The sequence below is a fragment of the Vipera berus genome (genome assembly GCF_964194415.1).
Source record: "Vipera berus genome assembly, chromosome: 5".
Lineage (NCBI taxonomy): Eukaryota > Metazoa > Chordata > Lepidosauria > Squamata > Viperidae > Vipera > Vipera berus.
This window is the reverse complement of record NC_138207.1, coordinates 59,980,308-59,998,926: the sequence shown is the minus strand read 5'-3', so window position 1 is coordinate 59,998,926 and position 18,619 is coordinate 59,980,308. Positions and strand designations below refer to the sequence as shown.

General features: G+C 37.2%; 1 protein-coding gene across 2 annotated transcripts in view; it reads right to left on the bottom strand.

Annotated features, from left to right (window-relative positions):
• The window catches only part of WDR11 (WD repeat domain 11), a 59,832-nt gene extending 45,288 nt beyond the window's left edge, over nucleotides 1–14,544 (bottom strand). For both annotated transcript variants that reach the window (XM_081329388.1, XM_081329389.1), the window contains exons 1-8: nucleotides 14,415–14,544; nucleotides 12,185–12,296; nucleotides 11,459–11,612; nucleotides 6,326–6,499; nucleotides 5,575–5,761; nucleotides 3,919–4,084; nucleotides 1,772–1,889; nucleotides 1,061–1,256 (exon numbers count right to left, since the gene is read on the bottom strand). In XM_081329388.1, coding sequence (XP_081185514.1) covers nucleotides 1,061–1,256; nucleotides 1,772–1,889; nucleotides 3,919–4,084; nucleotides 5,575–5,761; nucleotides 6,326–6,499; nucleotides 11,459–11,612; nucleotides 12,185–12,296; nucleotides 14,415–14,500 — 1,193 coding nt within the window. In that variant the 5' untranslated portion in view covers nucleotides 14,501–14,544. The remainder of the gene's footprint in view (nucleotides 1–1,060; nucleotides 1,257–1,771; nucleotides 1,890–3,918; nucleotides 4,085–5,574; nucleotides 5,762–6,325; nucleotides 6,500–11,458; nucleotides 11,613–12,184; nucleotides 12,297–14,414) is intronic.
• Nucleotides 14,545–18,619: the final 4,075 nt, after the last annotated feature.

Here is an 18,619-nt window from a genome sequence, read left to right as displayed (position 1 = left end):
TGCCAAGAGTAACAGCGTTTTAGCTAGAGTTAATTACTTGTCAACAGCGAAATATATTGAGGAGATAAAACAAAATCCAATGAAATTTGATCAAATTTGCCATTTAATATATTTACTCCATAAATTTGCAGATACAAATTCCTTTCTGGTGCGTTAAATTTAATATGTGCTAGCTAAAACAATAGATTGCTAGGATATGGCTGAAGCTACCAGCTTATTAATGCTAAAACAATTCACTCTCTTTTGATGACTAGTTATCTGAATATAAGTTTATAACATTATTACTCTAAAAGTTATGCCTACAATCATAGACATTATAGAATTTTTGGCAAAATTTATGTTTTACTTTATTAATATCTTATTAGATTTGGGTAGCATTTCAAACTACTTTGGGGATTACAAGCTCAGCATTGAACGACTGATTGACTGCTTACATGCCATCAAGTTGCTGTCAACTCTTAATGACTACATAGATTCTCAGCATGCAGCAAGCCAAATCCAAAACGCTGCCAGTAGCTTTATTTATACGATTTGTTTAATGTTTCTTATATTATATTTGGCTCAAAGTATCTGCCATCTGACATAACCTAAAACCCAATATAGCAAAAATTTCTGCTTCAAGTATTAAGAATTTTCCTGAAGTTGAAGCACAAAGACAAACAGCTCTGATTTGGGGAAGTGGGAGTGCAAACATTTAGAATGATGACCGTCTTTATCCATAGAAAGTATGGTTCCTTAAAGAATAAAGTACTGGGATTCATGGAGCATCAAATGGCAATGGAACTATTAATTTTGGTATAATACAGTTCATATAAATCACATGCAAGTTTTATTATGCATTATCTTCATGTGGTTATTAGCTGCAAACTGTGGTTCATATTAGTTTTTGAAGATTGTGTTTGTATTAAATTTCATTCTTGCTGACTCTAGAAAGGTGGTACCACAAACAGGCTATGATTTTTGGTTATTTGTGCCAGAAATACAGTGTAATAATTATTCTCAAGCATTCCCTATATACATATGTATACATATCTATGGAATAAAAATGACACTAAGTTACCTGGTACGTATACCTTGGCCTGAAATGGTGGATTTCAGCTCCCATATCATTACTCTTCCATCACTGACTATAAGAGCTACAGAATTTTCATTCACTGGGCAGCTCACCATACTAAATGGACGAACAGTCTTAGTAACCCTAATGGCATCACACTGACTTCGTAAGTCATAGATAAGTTCCTGAATGGGCTCAGGATCTGTAAATGTTAAAATGTAAAATATCACACATTTGCAGCTATTACTCCTAAGAATTAAATGTTTTCCACTGTAAAATTAATGTGATATGAACTCAAGCTATTGTGCAACATTGAGGTTTAAAAAGCTGAATACTTTCTAGCAGAGGAAGTTAATTTGCCATACACCACATTACGGACAATATGTGAACATAATAAAAGACTCAGTAAATGATTGCTAGAGCCTTAAGTATAGGAACATACTACCGGTATGTACATTATCACAGCATATATAGACTGTGCCCTTTGATTACTGTCCATCTATTTCTATATCTGTACTCACACACAAAGCTTTATTGTACTGGATTATCAGCATGTTATCTGCATTAAATAATGAAATATCATCACGCTAAAATTGTACTTATTTTTAATTCTAGCTGCAATCTAAACAATCATGTAATCTGAATAACAATGAAACGGTCAGTTAAAACATAAATTTATATGAATTTATGGTGACAGGCATATGAGTGGTGATTTACCTGCTGACTCTTCATTTGGGACAACACTTGAATTACTGGTAGATCTGCGAACTCTCAGAGTTATACAGCCATTTTCATGCAGGCAGAACAATCCATCACGCTGACAACAAGGAATTACCTAGACAAAGATATAAAAAAGTGACTAAGAATAACACTTTTAATATAAATTTCATGGGCATTAATGAGTAGGAATTGTCACAGCTGTATGAAGTGTTTCTATATTGAATCTTAAAACAGAATTTAGCTATCCTAAACCTCACCAGTTTCATTTTAAAGTCTTAACTTTGCAGCTTAAAGAATGCCCAGCCTACTTTTCCAATAGTTCCAATTGTTCTTATATATTTCTTGAACAATACTTTTCATGTTATTTGTAAATAAAAAATAAAGAATGAACAGTGAGTTATAAATATTTTAAAATAGCACACTGTATTTGAATTTTATATTGTTTACCATCAATGCTAAAATGAAAAGGTATCAAGCAATACCATTTTATCAGGTTAGCATATTTCCCTTAATGGCAGGAACACAATATACATGGGTCAGGAGATGGCAAAGGGGGAAAATCCTTTTAATGTGAATGATATATTACAGGTAGTCCTTGACTTACAACTGCAATTGGGACTGGAATCTCAGACACTGAGCGAAGTGGTCATTAAACAAGACACCTATGTGACTGCTTTGTTCCAACAACTACAATCCCATTCCTCCTGATTACATTTGTTAAGAGATCTCCTGGGTCATTAAGCGGACACAGTGAAGGGGGATGCCTGCTGAATTCCCTTTGGTTTGGAGAAGGGAACTGCTCCAGCGGGTTGCAGGAACGGAGCTGGATTTTTCAGGATCCAAGTTCTTTTTTTCCACTCCCGGAAAGGAGATGAACTCCTCCAATAGGGTAGAGAGATGGATCTCCAGTCTTGAAGTTTCCAGCTCTGTTCCTGTAGCCCACTGGAATTTGCCTCCCTTCTGTGCACAGACAACACCTTCAAAGGTTGCAGAAATGAAGTTCAGATCTTTGGGATCTGACCTCCATTTCTGCAGCTCCTTGGGGGAGTTGCTTTCCCCCCTATATGTAAGAGGGGGCTCCTTTGGCGTTCTGCAGTAATGGAAGTCAAATCTTCAGGATCTGAGATCCGTTCTGCAGCCCTTCTGAGGAATTCTGCTTCATCTGTGGAGAAGGGATGCAGAAATGGAGCTCACATCCCAGATCTCCAAGGGCTGCCTGCAGGGGTAGGAGAACCTCAACTCCATGTGAAACTGAAATTCCCACCCAGCTGAAATTCTATCTAGGCAGGCAGCCCTTTCACACTCAGTGAGCTGCCTGCCTAGATCAGCTCTGCAGCAAGCAGCAGTAGCTTGCAAAACTGACTTTCTGGGGAAGCCAAGAGGAGAAGACTGCAAATGGTAATGACATCATTGCAGACAGCTCTGCAATTGATATTAAGTGTGAAGAGATCACTAAGCATCCAAGATTGCAATCATGTGACCACAGAGAGGGTTTGGGATTTTACGAAGGGCAGAAGTAGTAACGCATTCTTTCTGAGGCTGTCATAACTTTGAACAGTTCTTAAACAATCAGTTGCAACTTAAAATGCTAACAATAACGCACATTAACATTAAATTATGTATTCATTTAAACAGTAAGAATATTTAGTGTGATAAAATTCTATATTATACAGTACTGGTAGACTCACTCAGTTCACTTCTATGAAAATATATCCAACTTTTTTCTCATTATAGGAAACAATACAACCAAAGCAGAAAACATACTGTATATAGTCATGCTTTAGGCACTAAGCCAGCAGTGTAACCTTGGACCTTGGGCCAGCCACTGTCTCTCATTCCTAAGAAAAAAGCAATGGCAAACCACTTCTGAAAATTTTACCAGGAAAACTACAGGCAGCTGCCAGGAATCAATACTGACTCAAAGGCATGTACTTTCCATAGAAAATACAAAGCAAACAACATGGTATGTTTTTGGAAGCAGCTTTCTGAAAAAAAGTTAGATTGTACTTAATATATCAAACCAAAACCAGATAATGAAGTCAGATTTCTTTTTATTTAGAATTGTTGTGTGTTAAAGAAAGAAGAGAGTGAAATGTATAACTTTTTTTTCTAAAGTATGCTAAACAGTAAGTTGTATTTGTTACCTGCAGAAAAGGCACTCCTGTTCTTTCAATTGCTATTACACCTACTGTCTGATTGACTTCAAGATCCAGAACCAAGATTTCTCTTGGGTACAGTAATAACATGTAATTTCGCTTGGACGGTAGGTAGGATAGCTGAAGGCAGTCATTCAATGTTACTGATTCAGCACTAAACAGACCACAAATACACTTATTACATGCTTTTAATTGAAAGTGGGCTATTAAGCAATTAATAATCAAATAATTAAAATTAAATCCACAAACAAATTACATCTGCATTTCAGGTCCTGGCTACCTGAGACCATCTCTCCCCAGTGAAACAAGCCCCGCCCCTCTCGTGCCAGCAGAAGAGGTCTGCTATGGATCCTGTCAACTAAGGCACTGAAGCAGGTAGAATCAAGGAGAAGAGCCTTTTCTGCTGTGGCTCCATCCCTGTGGAACATTCTTCCACTGGAGCTGAGAACTGCCCCCTCACTTTTGGGTTTCAAAAGCTGGCTTTGCTTGTTAGCCTGGGACTCCGAAGATGGTGCTCATCACTTGGGGTGGCTGACAGGGTAGAAGATCTCATCCCTATCCGTCTCTTGGCTCGTAAGCCTGGTTTAAGCAGTTTCTAATAATATTTCAACATTGATTTATTTTAATTATTTTTCACCTGTTTGGATAATTTGTAAGCTGCTCAGGAATCATTTTGCAGGAGAGATCAGTGGCATAAAAATTTAATAAATAAAATAGCAAATATATGATAGCATATGTATATAACATTGCATAGCAGACACTACAATGACTGTTTTTCATTCCTGCTCTTTTGCTAATTGATAGTTCAAGTAGTGAAGATTTTATTAACATATACGGCAATTCATTTCTGAACTGATGAAAGGAATTTTATATTTCACTTTGTTCATGAGTTCTGACTAGGCCAAAATGAATCTATTGTTTGATGTATTGACTTCTGGCTAGTGATATTCATTTTATAAAGTCCAGGTAAAGTATACATCTCACTTATCAATTAATGTGACAGTAAATATGGGCTAATATAGGATTGTAGATTTTATCCAAGTAACCGCTATTTTGACTGATTGCCTTGCATTAGTGCCTTAGTAGTTGAAAGGGGACAACTTCCTTATTTCCCAATGCTTTCCAGCAATACATAATTTTTCCCCACTTTAACCTATCCAAAATGGATTTGGTAATTCAACTGGAGTATACAGACTAAGAGAAATACTGAAAGCTTAGAGTTTAAATTTTAAAATACCACAAAAAATCATCTGTACCACTTATTAAGCTACAAAGAATGCACTGACAGCCCCAGTTTCATTTTTGACAATTCTGTAATTATAATCACTAGAATTTAAATAGACATAAAAAGTTGAAATTGCCATCAAAGCTACTGAAAAATGAAGCAACGTTGTAACTATTTAATTCTACTTCAGAATTAATGTTTGCTTGTTAAGATCACATTACAATATAAACTGATACATTTGATTAAGTATTTGAAGAAAACATATGGAATGAGAAAGAAATAAAAGATATATTTCAATGTTTGCCAGGGGGAAAATGCAATGATCAAGTTTATGGTTGTTAAAGGCATGATTATTAAGTAAGGCAGTTTGAAAAGAATAATTCTTGAGAACATTAGGAGAAATTATAGTTAAAACATACCTTGGTTTTTCATTAGTGATGAGAATTTTTACTTTGTCCAGAGCCTTTTTAGCTCCTGTGGCAGATACCAACTTATTATGAACAGGACTAGAATGAGGGCTGGAAATGTAGACTTTTTTTCCTGAACTGATAGGGGCTTTAGAAGGAGAGAAGTCTGAAATAAACACTATTCCTTCACTTGTAAGCACTGCATGAAAAAAGATAATAGTAGTAAATACACAAAGTAGTTAAATCATATACAGTACTTTCATGGTTACTATACTAATAGAGTTCAAATGCAAATGATTTCATGCAATACTGAAGTAGATGGCAGACAAGTCAAAGGAATGTTCTTGGCAAAAAAAACCAGAAGACTATTTTGTTTTCATTGATTATAGGCCAAACAGTCTCAATAGTTAAATTTATATGGTTTTTATGTATATGAGTACTGTACTTCAGTACATTGTCTTTGTTACTTCAAAATGAAGCAGTGTAAACAAAGCATTATCTTCTCAAAACCTTCAGGTGTTCTTAACTGCTTAACTGGCAGTACACTTATCTGTAAGAACACTATATACTTGAAACTGAGTACCAATGGATTTATGTGGAGTAAACATACTAAATAATGATTCTTCTGCGTTTCCTTTTGTCTTTTTATATATATATGTATTTCTATGCAACTGGCAGTTATATACAGTAACAAATATCTGATAAATAGCAATAGTCATACATATGGACTAGAAGACCACTAGTTCTCTGGCATCAAACTTACATGTTAAATTTGAAGGATCAAAAGGATCAAACGAAAAGGAAAGAATGTTTTCCGCATAACTTTTCTTCCACAATTTGGTGCCAGTATCAGCGTTCCATAACACAATATAATTGGGAGGATGAACGGCAAGGAGCAAGTCTCGAGATGCATCCTGATTCCATAACCACTGCATGTCTATCAAAAAGGCAGATTTATCAGTCCTTAAATTAAAAAAAAAACTTTCTCAGATTTTAAAGTAAATCGTATCAATAAATTTTATTTCTCTCTCCCACAGCCTAGACAACGCCCTCAAACTACATGGCGAAATACAGTCATAGAAGACTTAAGGACTCTAAACATCACATGGGAAGACACTGAAGTACTCACCAAAGAGCGAAAATGCTAGAGATCCTGGCTGCCTGATATAGCCATAGCAACAGCACTTAAGACTTATATACCATTTCCCATGCTTTACAGCAGGGGTGTCAAACTCAATTTCATTGAGGGCCGCATCAGCATTGCGGTTGCCCTCAGGGGGCCGGGTGGGCGTGGGCTGCTGGCTGGGCGTGGCTAGAGTGCGTATGGCCTGCTGGGTGGGCGTGGCCAGCTCTACATCGTTCGCATCAAGGGTGCCTATGGGGGCCTGGGCAGGAGTGGGACAGATCTGAGGGTCTCTGGCAGAAGGAGGGTCTCTGGGCCAGGGCCAAGGCAGTGGGGGCCGTTCCCTCACTGTTTCCAGGATGGCTTCGCAGGCCACATGAAACCACTTCATGGGCCGGATGCGGCCCCCGGGCCTTGTGTTTGACATGTCTGCTTTATAGCACTCTCTAAGCAGTATACAGAGTCAGCATATTGCCCCCAACAATCTGGGTCCTCATTTTACCAACCTCGGAAGGATATAAGGCTGAATCAACCTTGAGCTGGTTAGTCAAACTACCACACTGCAGGCAGCCGGCAGGCAGCAGAAGTTGCCTGCAGTACTGCATTCTAACCACTACGCCACTACGGCTCATATTACCTAGCATGGGAGGATCTAATGCTAATGCTAATACTATCTTTAATATTTTTATAAATATCTCAAGGCAGCCAACGTACCTGATAATCTTTATTTCTCCTGGTTTCCCCACAGCAACAACCCTGTGAGGTAAATAGGGCTAAGAGAATGACTGGCCCAAAGACACCAACCTGGCTTTCATACTTAAGGCGGGGCTAGAATTCAGTGATCTGTTTTTTAGCCTTATGCCTTAATCACTAGAGCAAACTAGGGAATCTATAGTTCACCATTTCTATTAATAAAGCAAAGTTTCACTTAAATAAAAAATATAATGAATTCTTTAACATCACTGATTACAATACACGATAAACATTATTTTTATTCTTTGAATAAGCCTTGTAATGACAAGTCCGCCAAACCATCTTTGCAATGTTGCCAGCATCGTTTATACGCAAACCCCCAAATTTGCAGAGCTCTACAATATTTTGCTAATACGCCTTGATGATACATATTGCACAAAGATAATTCCAAATATTCCAGGCAGCAATGTAAAAGGTTCTGTGTCATCTTGGAGACATATGAAGTGAGGTCCCTTGGCAGTTCTGTCTTTGGGTAACTATTATCCAATATCTTTATTAATGACAAAGGGAATGGAGTAGAAGGAGCACCTATCAATTTTGCAGATGATAGCCAAATAGGGAGTCTGGCTAATATTTCAGAAGACAAAAATTACATTATGAACCGAAGCCAAACATTGGACCAAATCAAGTACCGTAAGTTTGAATGGTCAAATGTGATCATAGCAAGGTCTTCCTCATGAATAGGACAAATCAAATACATACTGTAGGTACAGGAATGATTAGACTTGGTGGTACTTAGTGAGAAGGATTTCAAAATGCTAGATTACCAGCCGAAAAAGCTACAATCATCCATTTCAAACTTTAGCCTTCTCACTCTAGTCTACAGTTAGAACTACCACTTAGTATTCGTCCTTAGTTATTAAGATTCCATTTCCTATACATTTCCATTTTGTTTCTCTGTGTCATTTTCATTAGGATAGTTCTGCCTCTGGTTTCAGGAATTCATTTTTCATTCTCTGCCAGGTGTAGTCTTCAACTTGTTTATCAACTCCTGCCTGAAAAATCTGTCTTCCTCAAACTATAGATAATTGGAAGAAAACACCTTTATATGTCATTAAATGCAGTGTGTGTGTGCGTGTGTGCGTGTGTGCATGTGAGGGGGAATAGAGAGAGAGAGAGCAACAGTATAATGAACCCTAGTTTAAAAACCTGACATCCAATATCTCAGTATGTTATATTTAAGTTATGAATTGTAACCATCTCATTTCCGTTTTATCATAGGGAAAAATCAAGATCAATTTCAAAATGCAATTACAGCATCTTATGCAATGTCATTAAAGGAAAAAATTCCTGGGTCATTCTAGGCCATTAAAAGTTTCTTAACAAGCAAATTATCAATTATTCATGAAGCTCATCTTGAAAATTTCATTTCACCCGGATGCTGTGAATTTTACTTCAGGAATAAAACACATTTATAACTGTGAAACTAATGAGGAATGGGGATAGCACTGAAAGCAGCAGGAGAAGCACAGTTTGCAGTAAGAAAAAACTGTCACAAGAGAGCTGACAAATATTAGAGGGCATTAACGTGAAAAATGTACCTTTAAAGAAAAAAGGTACAATCCAATTCTTTATTTTTATTTAAGTTTATTTAAGTTGCTATCAACTGGAATGGCTGCGGCTGCATTGGCTCTTGAAGGCAAATAGTTTTGGGAGGGATAGTAAGGGCTATAGGCCACATGATCAGGAAGATTTTAATGTGTTTGAGCAACATGGTGGAACTAAGGTAACATACGACATACGACCGACAATCTTTGCTGGCATGGGCTGTTTCCAGAGGAGGCAGAGGAGGAGAGGACCTGGAGCTTATGGAGCAAAGGAACTGGATGAGGCTGTCGGCAGGCCCAGAGGAAGAGAGGCTTTTGGAGGAGTTGGTGGTGGCGGCAGCGTGCTCCAGGGGCGAAAAGAAGCAAGGCCTCTTTAAGGAAAAGGTGGAAGAGTCAGGATCAGAAAAAGGAAAGAAGGCGAGGTTGTCAGAATACAAGCAAATTTGAGGGCTAATCCACATGGAGCCCCATTTCCATCTGTCCTGTGTGCCATCGTTCACTCCCTAGAGACTAAAATGGACAATGTGAAATTTGAGCGGGCCACGAACAAGAAGTATATATTGGAGGTGGTGACCCTTTGAGAGCTGTATGCAACGAAATTTCATTTTGATGTATGCCTATTGGTGTACATTCAAAGTGACAATAAAGTTATCATCATCATCATCATCACCTCTGCTTTACAAGAGAATTCCAATATATCATCTTTTACCTAAAGACATTTAAGCTGAGTAGTTGTTAATCAGTTGATTAAAAACATCTAAAGTCATGATTATTACTAGCAACTCACTTCAAAAGATCTGGCTGAAAATAAATATCTTCATTCTATTCCTGAGTGTAGAAGAAAGATTTAGCTTAGAACACATTCCATAACTTCTCTTGGATGCTAGACAATGATGCTTTGGTATCTTTATGAGAAGTGTTAGATACAAAAATGCAGCTATTTTCCATATGTTCTGTTGCTAACCTAGAGTTCCATCTAATCACTGTTTTCAATAATTAATCTTACTAATTCAATAATGAAGTGGCTGAATCTACATTTGGGAATAACAAATATAATAAAAAATGAAGTAATGTTTTAAATGTATCAATTACATTTCAGATTACTTGAATCTTCCTTCATACATCATGTATTTTTAGAATAGCCCAATCAAGAGGCAAGCAAGCATATGAAATCATCATTAAATGAAGAGATTACCATAATTGTAAGCATGCATGCATGCACTTTAATTTATATTCCACCCTTTATTCATCAGTCAATGGCATCTATAGTATTTCATCTCTCAATTTTCCACCACAAATTATAGCCATATAAGGTACATTTGACTGGGGGGAATTAACTAATGAGCTTCTGGGTCTGATGGTAGATTAAAAGATGTATCTCAGTATTCCTAGTCCAGCAGTTTAATCACTAAACTGTAACTCTTTTTTTTGTACAATTTACAAATGACTCTCATCAGATCCAGTTCCCATTCTTTCAAGACTGAAATTATCTAAGCAACCCTATAAGGTATACCAGACTAAGAAATGAATATCAGAATGTAAGACACACAAGGGTTGGTTATTGATGTCAATCTCCACACACTACTTATAAAATCAAATATTCACCTTAGTATTCAGGTAATTCACTGTTATCTCAAAACTAAGCAGCCTTATGGAAACAGTAACATGTTTAGCTTGCCCAAAACAATGTGACATTACTTGCCATATAAATAAGACTAAAGCTCATTATAATCTCACAATTTTATGTCTCTTTCCTTAAAGTGGAGAACACTGGGTCATTTAACTTATTTACTAAAATATATTACAAAGGCAATAAATCCTAGATAGCTTACCCATGTTATATTGTCCAGAATTTGAATTATTTAAGACCATAACAGGTTATGAGAACACAGCTAAGACTGATATTAGAAGAAGAGGAAGATTAAGTGTAGAGGTAATAGGTTTAAAATTCACTCATAACCTTGATCCTAATCTACTTATTATGCAAGCATAACAATTTCTTTTTAGAAAATAGCATTTTGTCTACATACATTTTCAGTAGGTTTAATAATTTCAAAATTATAAATTATACAAGTATAATTTCAGAAGTTAATCCTGTTTATTTCAGCAGGTATTACTTCCAGATAAGAGTGTTCAAGATTGCAAATTGAGGATAATTATCTTCCCACTATATTTTATATAAAGTTTTAAAAACCTTTTACAATATGAAATAAAGCACAAAAAGTATGATAAGTGAGTGGTCTTAAATTTTTTTTAAAAGATTCTAGAACAAAAATTAAACATTAAAAATAGAGGTCTCATACCAAGTATATCTCCTACACTAGAAAGAACTTGCATATGTAACATTTTGATGAAAATGAGTGTTTAAAAATCAACTAGTATTATATTATATATATTATATATTATGTTATATTTTTCTAACTAGTACAATTATTTATTACTGGATTATGATGCAGTATGGAAATTTTCTTACCTTGAATTGGTTTTGTATGCTCTTGGATTTCACAGCGAGCAGTTCCTGTAGCTACATCCCAAACAATTATCTTTCCACTGGCATCAGCAGTAGCCAGACGTAAAACATAAGGTGATCCAATATTGTGATGGTAGTTTTCCTTAGCCCATTTAACCTTAAGATAGGTAAGTGAAGTTAGTAGTCATTTAAAACACTTAAAAGCATTAAATAGTTTTGGGATCTCAGATAGTGAAGTTCTTTAGAAATTGAAACAGACTGATTTATGGCATTTATAAATTTATAATACAGAAAATATAATATACTGAAAAATAAAACAAATTTAATATAAAAAATATTGCTTTCTTAAAATATCAGCTAGCCACAAATCTGATCTATATCAGACCCTCAAGTCAGAAGATCGATGCCTGCTGAAACTGAAATTTATATAATTTATATAATTTTTCTCTTTGTCAAATAGTCCACAAAGGATTAGGTATATTGTAAAACTACATGTTTATCTGTTGGAAAACAGAAATCTAAAGAGAGGAAATAAAGTATCTTGTCTGAATGGAATAGCTGACTAGAATCAAGAATACTCCTCTAAAGAAGTCAGACTGCAAAATACAATTTATTAAAAGTCACTTGTTAAAGAGTGCAAGGCAAGTGTGGTTAAAACATCATACATCATTTTTATGAAGAATCTTGCTGGTATAACAACAAGCATTCTAATGATTCTTTTCAATGTACCTTGACTACAGTAGTCTTGTGCTTTTCCAAAACCTGTAAAGTCTGAGCTGTTTTGGAGTCAATCACCAGAATGAGGGAATGGCATCCATATGCAATGAGTCCTTGCCAGCCCCTACATAAATAGTAATTGTAATATTAAATATACAAAAAAATCATTTTGCTGAATTTTCATGTTGCTAAAATGATAGAAAAGACAAAGAAAAAATGTACTTGTTATTATGCACCAGAAATAAATTTCTTGTGTATCCAATGAAGAATATTGTACAGTGTTGTATTTAGTTCTTGGATAACTCTTAATGTGTTTCAATTTACATTTTTTCCAGTCTCAGAAAATATCTTGATAAAATAACTGGAAAAGGATATTAGCCATAGTTCTTACTTATCAACATTCTTCTTATGCCACTTACTTCATGGTAATTGAACAGAATCTTCCTTTTCCGCCACCTTACTATGTACTTTTAACCAAGGGTTATCATTTTTGCCAAATTTCATAACTGGTCTCATCAAACATAATCCCAACTATTTTAGAGATCCCAAATCAGTTCTTGCCATATCCTATCCAAAAATTTCCTTCCCTATTTCACTTTTAATTTCAGGACTTACAAACTTAAAGCTACAGTTGTTCTTATAAAGTCATGTTTATTTTTAAGGTATCTTCTGGAGCAAATGCAGGCTTATACATGAAACAAACTAAAACAATGACTATAAAATATACATATGTGCATATGTAATAAAGCTGTTCATCAATATTAAGAATGGACCTATATGATAACAATGTAATTGTTTTGAATTGAGATGTTTAGTTTTTTTCTTTTGTTCTTATCCTTTGTTAATATGCAGTACTCAAAGTTTGGATTTGGGATAATATACAATATTGGAAATAAATAAGCAAATATCGTGCATTATCATTATCAAATGCCATGCATCATCCTCATTACCATTATCATTTTCATTACACTAGTTTTCACCAAGAATTTCAAGCCCACCTCATGGCCTTCATTATTAGACAGTGATATACATATGATGCCAAAATAAAATGAAATCTTCACAGTTTCCGCCCCCAAAAAATTCTACCAGAAAATAATTACACATAATACTGAAAATAACAAAACTTTGGTGAGAGGCAATATTATCCTCCCTTAGATTTTGATCTCTCAGCTGCCATTCCACACTTCTCTTGTTTTCACTCCAACTTAAGACATACGATGCTTTTTCTTTTTTTCCTAAATATGGAAAGCTTCTACAGGACTAATGTACACGTCTATGGTGTTTCCCAGTCTTCCCATATCGTAGCGCAGAACATTGTGCTGTGCTGTTTAAGCACGTCTCACATGAAACCTTCAAATAGGCCGCGCGAGTTGTGATGGGGGCCTCACGATACTCCCATGTAACACCTCTACTCCGTGAGCTGCATTGGCTTCCGGTTGCCCTTCGGGTGAGATTCAAGGTGCTGGTGATGACCTATAAAGCCCTAAATGGCTTGGGTCCGGGATATTTGAGGGAACACCTCCTGCCAGTATCAAACTCCCTTCGTCCAGTGCGCTCACACAGGGTGAGCGCAGGGTCTTCTCAGGGTGCCGCCGGTAAAAGATTGCCGGCAGATAACACCCAGGGGGAGGGCCTTCTCTGTGGGTGCGCCTGCCCTCTGGAACCAGCTGCCCGTGGAGCTTAGGACCGCCCCTGACCCCTGACCTTCGTTCATTCCGCCGGGACCTGAAGACCTGGCTCTTTGAGCTCTCCAGCCCAGGCTGAGAATTTTTAACTGAGGTTTTTAGTTAAGGGATAATTTAATCTGTTTTAATTGTTTTTTAACTTTTGTATTTTGTACTGTTTGATTTTACATACCCTGTAAACCGCCCTCAGTCCTTCGGGAAAGGGCGGTATATAAATTTAATTAAATTATGAAATCATTCAGGTGGCTTCCTTCCTTTTAGCATAAAAAAGTCGCCCTCACACAGTAACCATAATACTCAACCTCTTGGTCCCATTTTTTTTCAACACCTCATGCCTCCACTATATTACAGGTACAATAATTTCTAAACGCAGGCAGATCCTTGCAAGTAGATCCCACTAAGCTTTATAGAACTTCTACGATGATAATGATAACTCACAATCTGCCTTTTAACTCTCCAAAGCATGATCTTCTACCCAGAGCGGCTCACAGCCCGTTCACATGCATATCTAAAATTACTGTCCCCCCCCCCGACGTCCCCTATTTTTTTCTACTTACCAGTCTGCCGCCCCTCTATTCTGGGGGTTAAGTGCCCCAGTGAGGGTCCGAGCCGACAGTTTGATGTTTACCATGTAAGGTTGCATGGCCGAGAAGAAAACAAAAGGACGAGCGAACTAAAACGGCCGACGAGTGAAACCCAGGAAACACTCTCCTCGGTTGGAGCGCCACTAATCCTTCTCCCTAATTGGTCCGACTTGTCCTGCAGGCTCCAGAACTTTGGTTCCGCCGACGCTTACCAAAACGAAACGAAACGAAACGAAACCAGCGAGAGGTAGGTGGGGGCGCTTGAATCGATTCTTTTGCGCATGCTCAGCAAAAGAGCAGCTAGCCCAAGGCTTCAGCTCGTGTTTCTCCGATTTCTGTTCGTGGGTTGAGCTTGTGCAGTCAATGGATAAACTTTGCTTTCCGTTATTCAAGGGGAAAAGAAAGGAATACATGATTTGCAACACTTGTACAATTAAGATTGCTGTTGTCTCTGTGTTGGGAGAATCCAGGCAGGCAAACTCGGGCTGAGATCATATGCACGAATTAGAATAAATCCCATTGAACCGATTTTAAAGTTAATTACAAGAACTGTGTTGTTAATTCTTTACCTGAGAGAAAAGCAGTGAATTTGCTAGCTATTTTACTAATCCAAGCTAATAAACACAAATTGTCTGCAACAAGTTTATATAAATAGATGCATTTATTGTATTTCAGCTTTTTTTTTCCTCTCAAAGGAGAAATATTACGTTATTTGAAAGTCACATTTTCCCCCGAAAAGGAGTGTAGTTATCTACCAACTGAAAGTTCTGGGTCTGATGGAATTCTTAATATAACAAGTGGTTATTTCTCTGCTGTTCAATGTGTTTTATTTGCTGTGGTTTCATATTTTTGTATGTATGCATACTATGTATACTATTTTGTATGCATGTATGCATACTATAGGGACGCGGTGGCTGAGTGGGTTAGGATGCTGAGCTTGTCGATCAGAAGGTTGGCAGTTTGGCCGGTTGAATCCTGAGTGCCACGTAACAGAGTGAGTGCCTGTTACTCGTCCCAGCTTCTGTCAACCTAGCAGTTCGAAAGCACGTAAAAATGCAAGTAGAAAAATAGGGACCACTACGGTGGGAAGGTAACAGCGTTCCGTGTGCCTTTGGCGTCTAGTCATGCCGGCCACATGACCACGGAAACGTCCTCGGACAAGCACTGGCTCTTCAGCTTTGCAATGGAGATGAGCACCGGCCCCTAGAGTTGGAAACGACTAGCACACATGTGCGGGGAAACCTTTACCTTTATGCATACTATGCATACTATTACATTTTAACACATATTTTACAAAAGAAAGTATGAAATAAATAAGTATAATGCAGCAGGAGGAAAAAAGCACAGACTCCAAGAATTTCCCTGACAGTGAAAAGAGAGAGGTCTTCACATTAAGACTATTATGCAAATGGCTGAAAATTTAAGCCCCTGAAATGATTGCTTGCTGAAGCAAATGTTGACAAAAAAGCTTGTAAATTCCCAATAGCTTCAAAGGCCGCTTAAGATACTGGAGGTTATCTATGTTGCCAAGACAGATTTTGCAAAGCATGAAAACAAAAATGTTGGTGTGGGCTAAATGATATTCATCTTTTTTAAACAGAAAAGATGTGTCAAAAATCTGTTCTTCCATAAGAAGGATATGCAACTTGCAGCCTCAAGACCACACACAATTCATTTTCACATCTTAATATCCTTGATTATGCCATCCAACTTTGATGATATATTTTAATGTCATGAAAATTGTCATGAGAACAATATTAATGGTACTTTTTATATTAAAATGAATGCTTTTATTAGTTGAAAATGTCTTTTTTTAAAGAATTTAATGTCATGAACATTTCTGTATGGTATGCTTAAGATGCACAGTTCAGCTCACTGTTGAATATTATTATCTTTACTCTGAACTGACACCTTTTTACATATTTATCATTTTTCTGTAATCGTCATTGAAGGATTGAATGATTATCCACAATGGTCTGTCAGCTGCCATTATTATCACTTCTCAGCCTTTAGACCAGGGGTGTCAAACTGCCAGCCTGTGGGCCATTTCATCATACCGAAGCCACACCTACCCGATTGCTGGCAATGCAAAAAGTCACGATATGTCACGATACGGCATGTGACGTGGCGAGTTTGACACCTATGCTTTAGACCAGACATGTCAAACACAAGGCCCGGGGGCCAGATCTGGCCCGTAAAGTGGTTTCATGTGGCCCACGAAGCCATCCTGGAAACAGTGAGGGAATGGCCCCCACTGCCTTGGCCCTGGCCCAGAGACCCTCCTTCTGCCAGAGACCCTCAGATCTGTCCCACTCCTGCCCAGGCCCCCATAGGCACCCTTGATGCGAACGTTGTAGAGCTGGCCATGCCCACCCAGTAGGCCATACACACTCTAGCCACACCCACCCAGTAGGCCACGCCCACCCTGGCCATACCCCCCCGCCCCCCCCGAGGGCAACCGCAATGCTGATGCGGCCCTCAATGAAATTGAGTTTGACACCCCTGCTTTAAACTAAGATCAAGTATAGTGTGAATGTAGCTGCTATTATTAATTTTGTGTTTGATAGAAAAAAATAAGAAACATATATAAACTGTAAAAAAAATCTGTTTAGTCTCTGCCAGCATTTTTGTAACTTCAGGTTTGTTTGATTTGAAAGCGAATTCAAAACTAACATTAGGTCCTCTCTTCCTAATAGGAAAAGGCTGGTTTGAACTTTGATTGAAATTATGAAAAGATCAGACAGATGAAAAGTATAGTAACTTTATGGAAGAAGTCTCCTGCTTCTGTGTAATTCTTAGCACTCTATGGCCAGTGGTTTGAAAAATTAGTGGAAAGCCAGAGTCTGGTCTTCTGTGTATGGCCTTGTTTTAATAAACTGTTTACAGAGGTGACTGGTCTGTTTTATTGAGCATCAACAGACTAGTGTAAAACAAGGTGACAGCAATTTTGTAAAATTTAGACATTTGGGAAATAATACTGCACTGCTGTAATTGGCAGATTTAATCCTTTAGATGAAAAGAAACAAACACATTTTCAAAATGCAGTTTTGGGAAAAAATATAGGATTATTCTGTTTCCTAGACAACATGTTATTGTCTAGAGATACACAGCCCTTTGTGTTGACTTTGTTACATAAGCTTCTGAAAAGTGTTATAGGCAGTATGCACCTAGACATTTGTTTTGTGCAAGGTGATTTTCTTCTTTTAACACAGGTATACAACCATAGCAATGAAAGGCAATTCAAAAAGAAAGTAATCCATGTTAATTTAAAATCCTTCTTCAAAGGTATGAATTTGGTTTCTCCATGAAAAGCTATTAAACAGAAGGCTTCCAAAAAAGCAAAAGATAGCTTTACAGAAAGATTTTTCAAGTTATTCCAACTACAAGGAAGAAAATGTTGCTGACATTCACAGGACAATAAGTAAATGTAACACAGAACTAGCTTCATATGGAGAAACTGTTATATGGTCACATCATTTTTAAATACGGAAACTCAGACTATGAAATATGATAAGATACCAATACATCAGTTGGCATGATGGCTTGTGTTTTGCTCAGATTTTCTTTTGATGCAGCATACAGGTAATATTATGGTTTATGATCTGTCACTTAGCAATCATTTAAAGTTACAATGGACCTCCCTGGGGTACTTATGTCCTGGATTCAAAGTTCTCATGTGACCAGCTCACATGGCCATATGACTGCACTTTTTGCTCAGCAAATAAGCCATTTTCAGCGTCTCACAGTCACATAACCATATTTTATTATGTTACTGAAAACCAGCATTTACTTCCAGTTTTTGTCAAAATTGCACCCATAGAGCAACATTGGTTTAACAACAATCACTGCTGCAAAAATGATTGTAAAATCAGGTTGGTGGGTGACCTGATTTATGGCCATCACAAGCTACAACCATGATGGGCAGGCTCTGTTGCAGTTGTAAGTCAAGGACTACCTATACACCAATTCCATGTGTCATTAATAAACTGATAGTCACATGCATGGAATTTGCATGTTGTGGCAAGAGATTTTCACTTTGTTGCACAATTCTACAGTTAAGTCTTCCTTAACTCAGTCCAGATATACAAAAGATTTTCTGGATCACGTTAAAAAGGACAGAACCCCCTGTAAAGCCACATAGTTCAAGTTCACCATAGTATCACTGTAGAACTGACAAA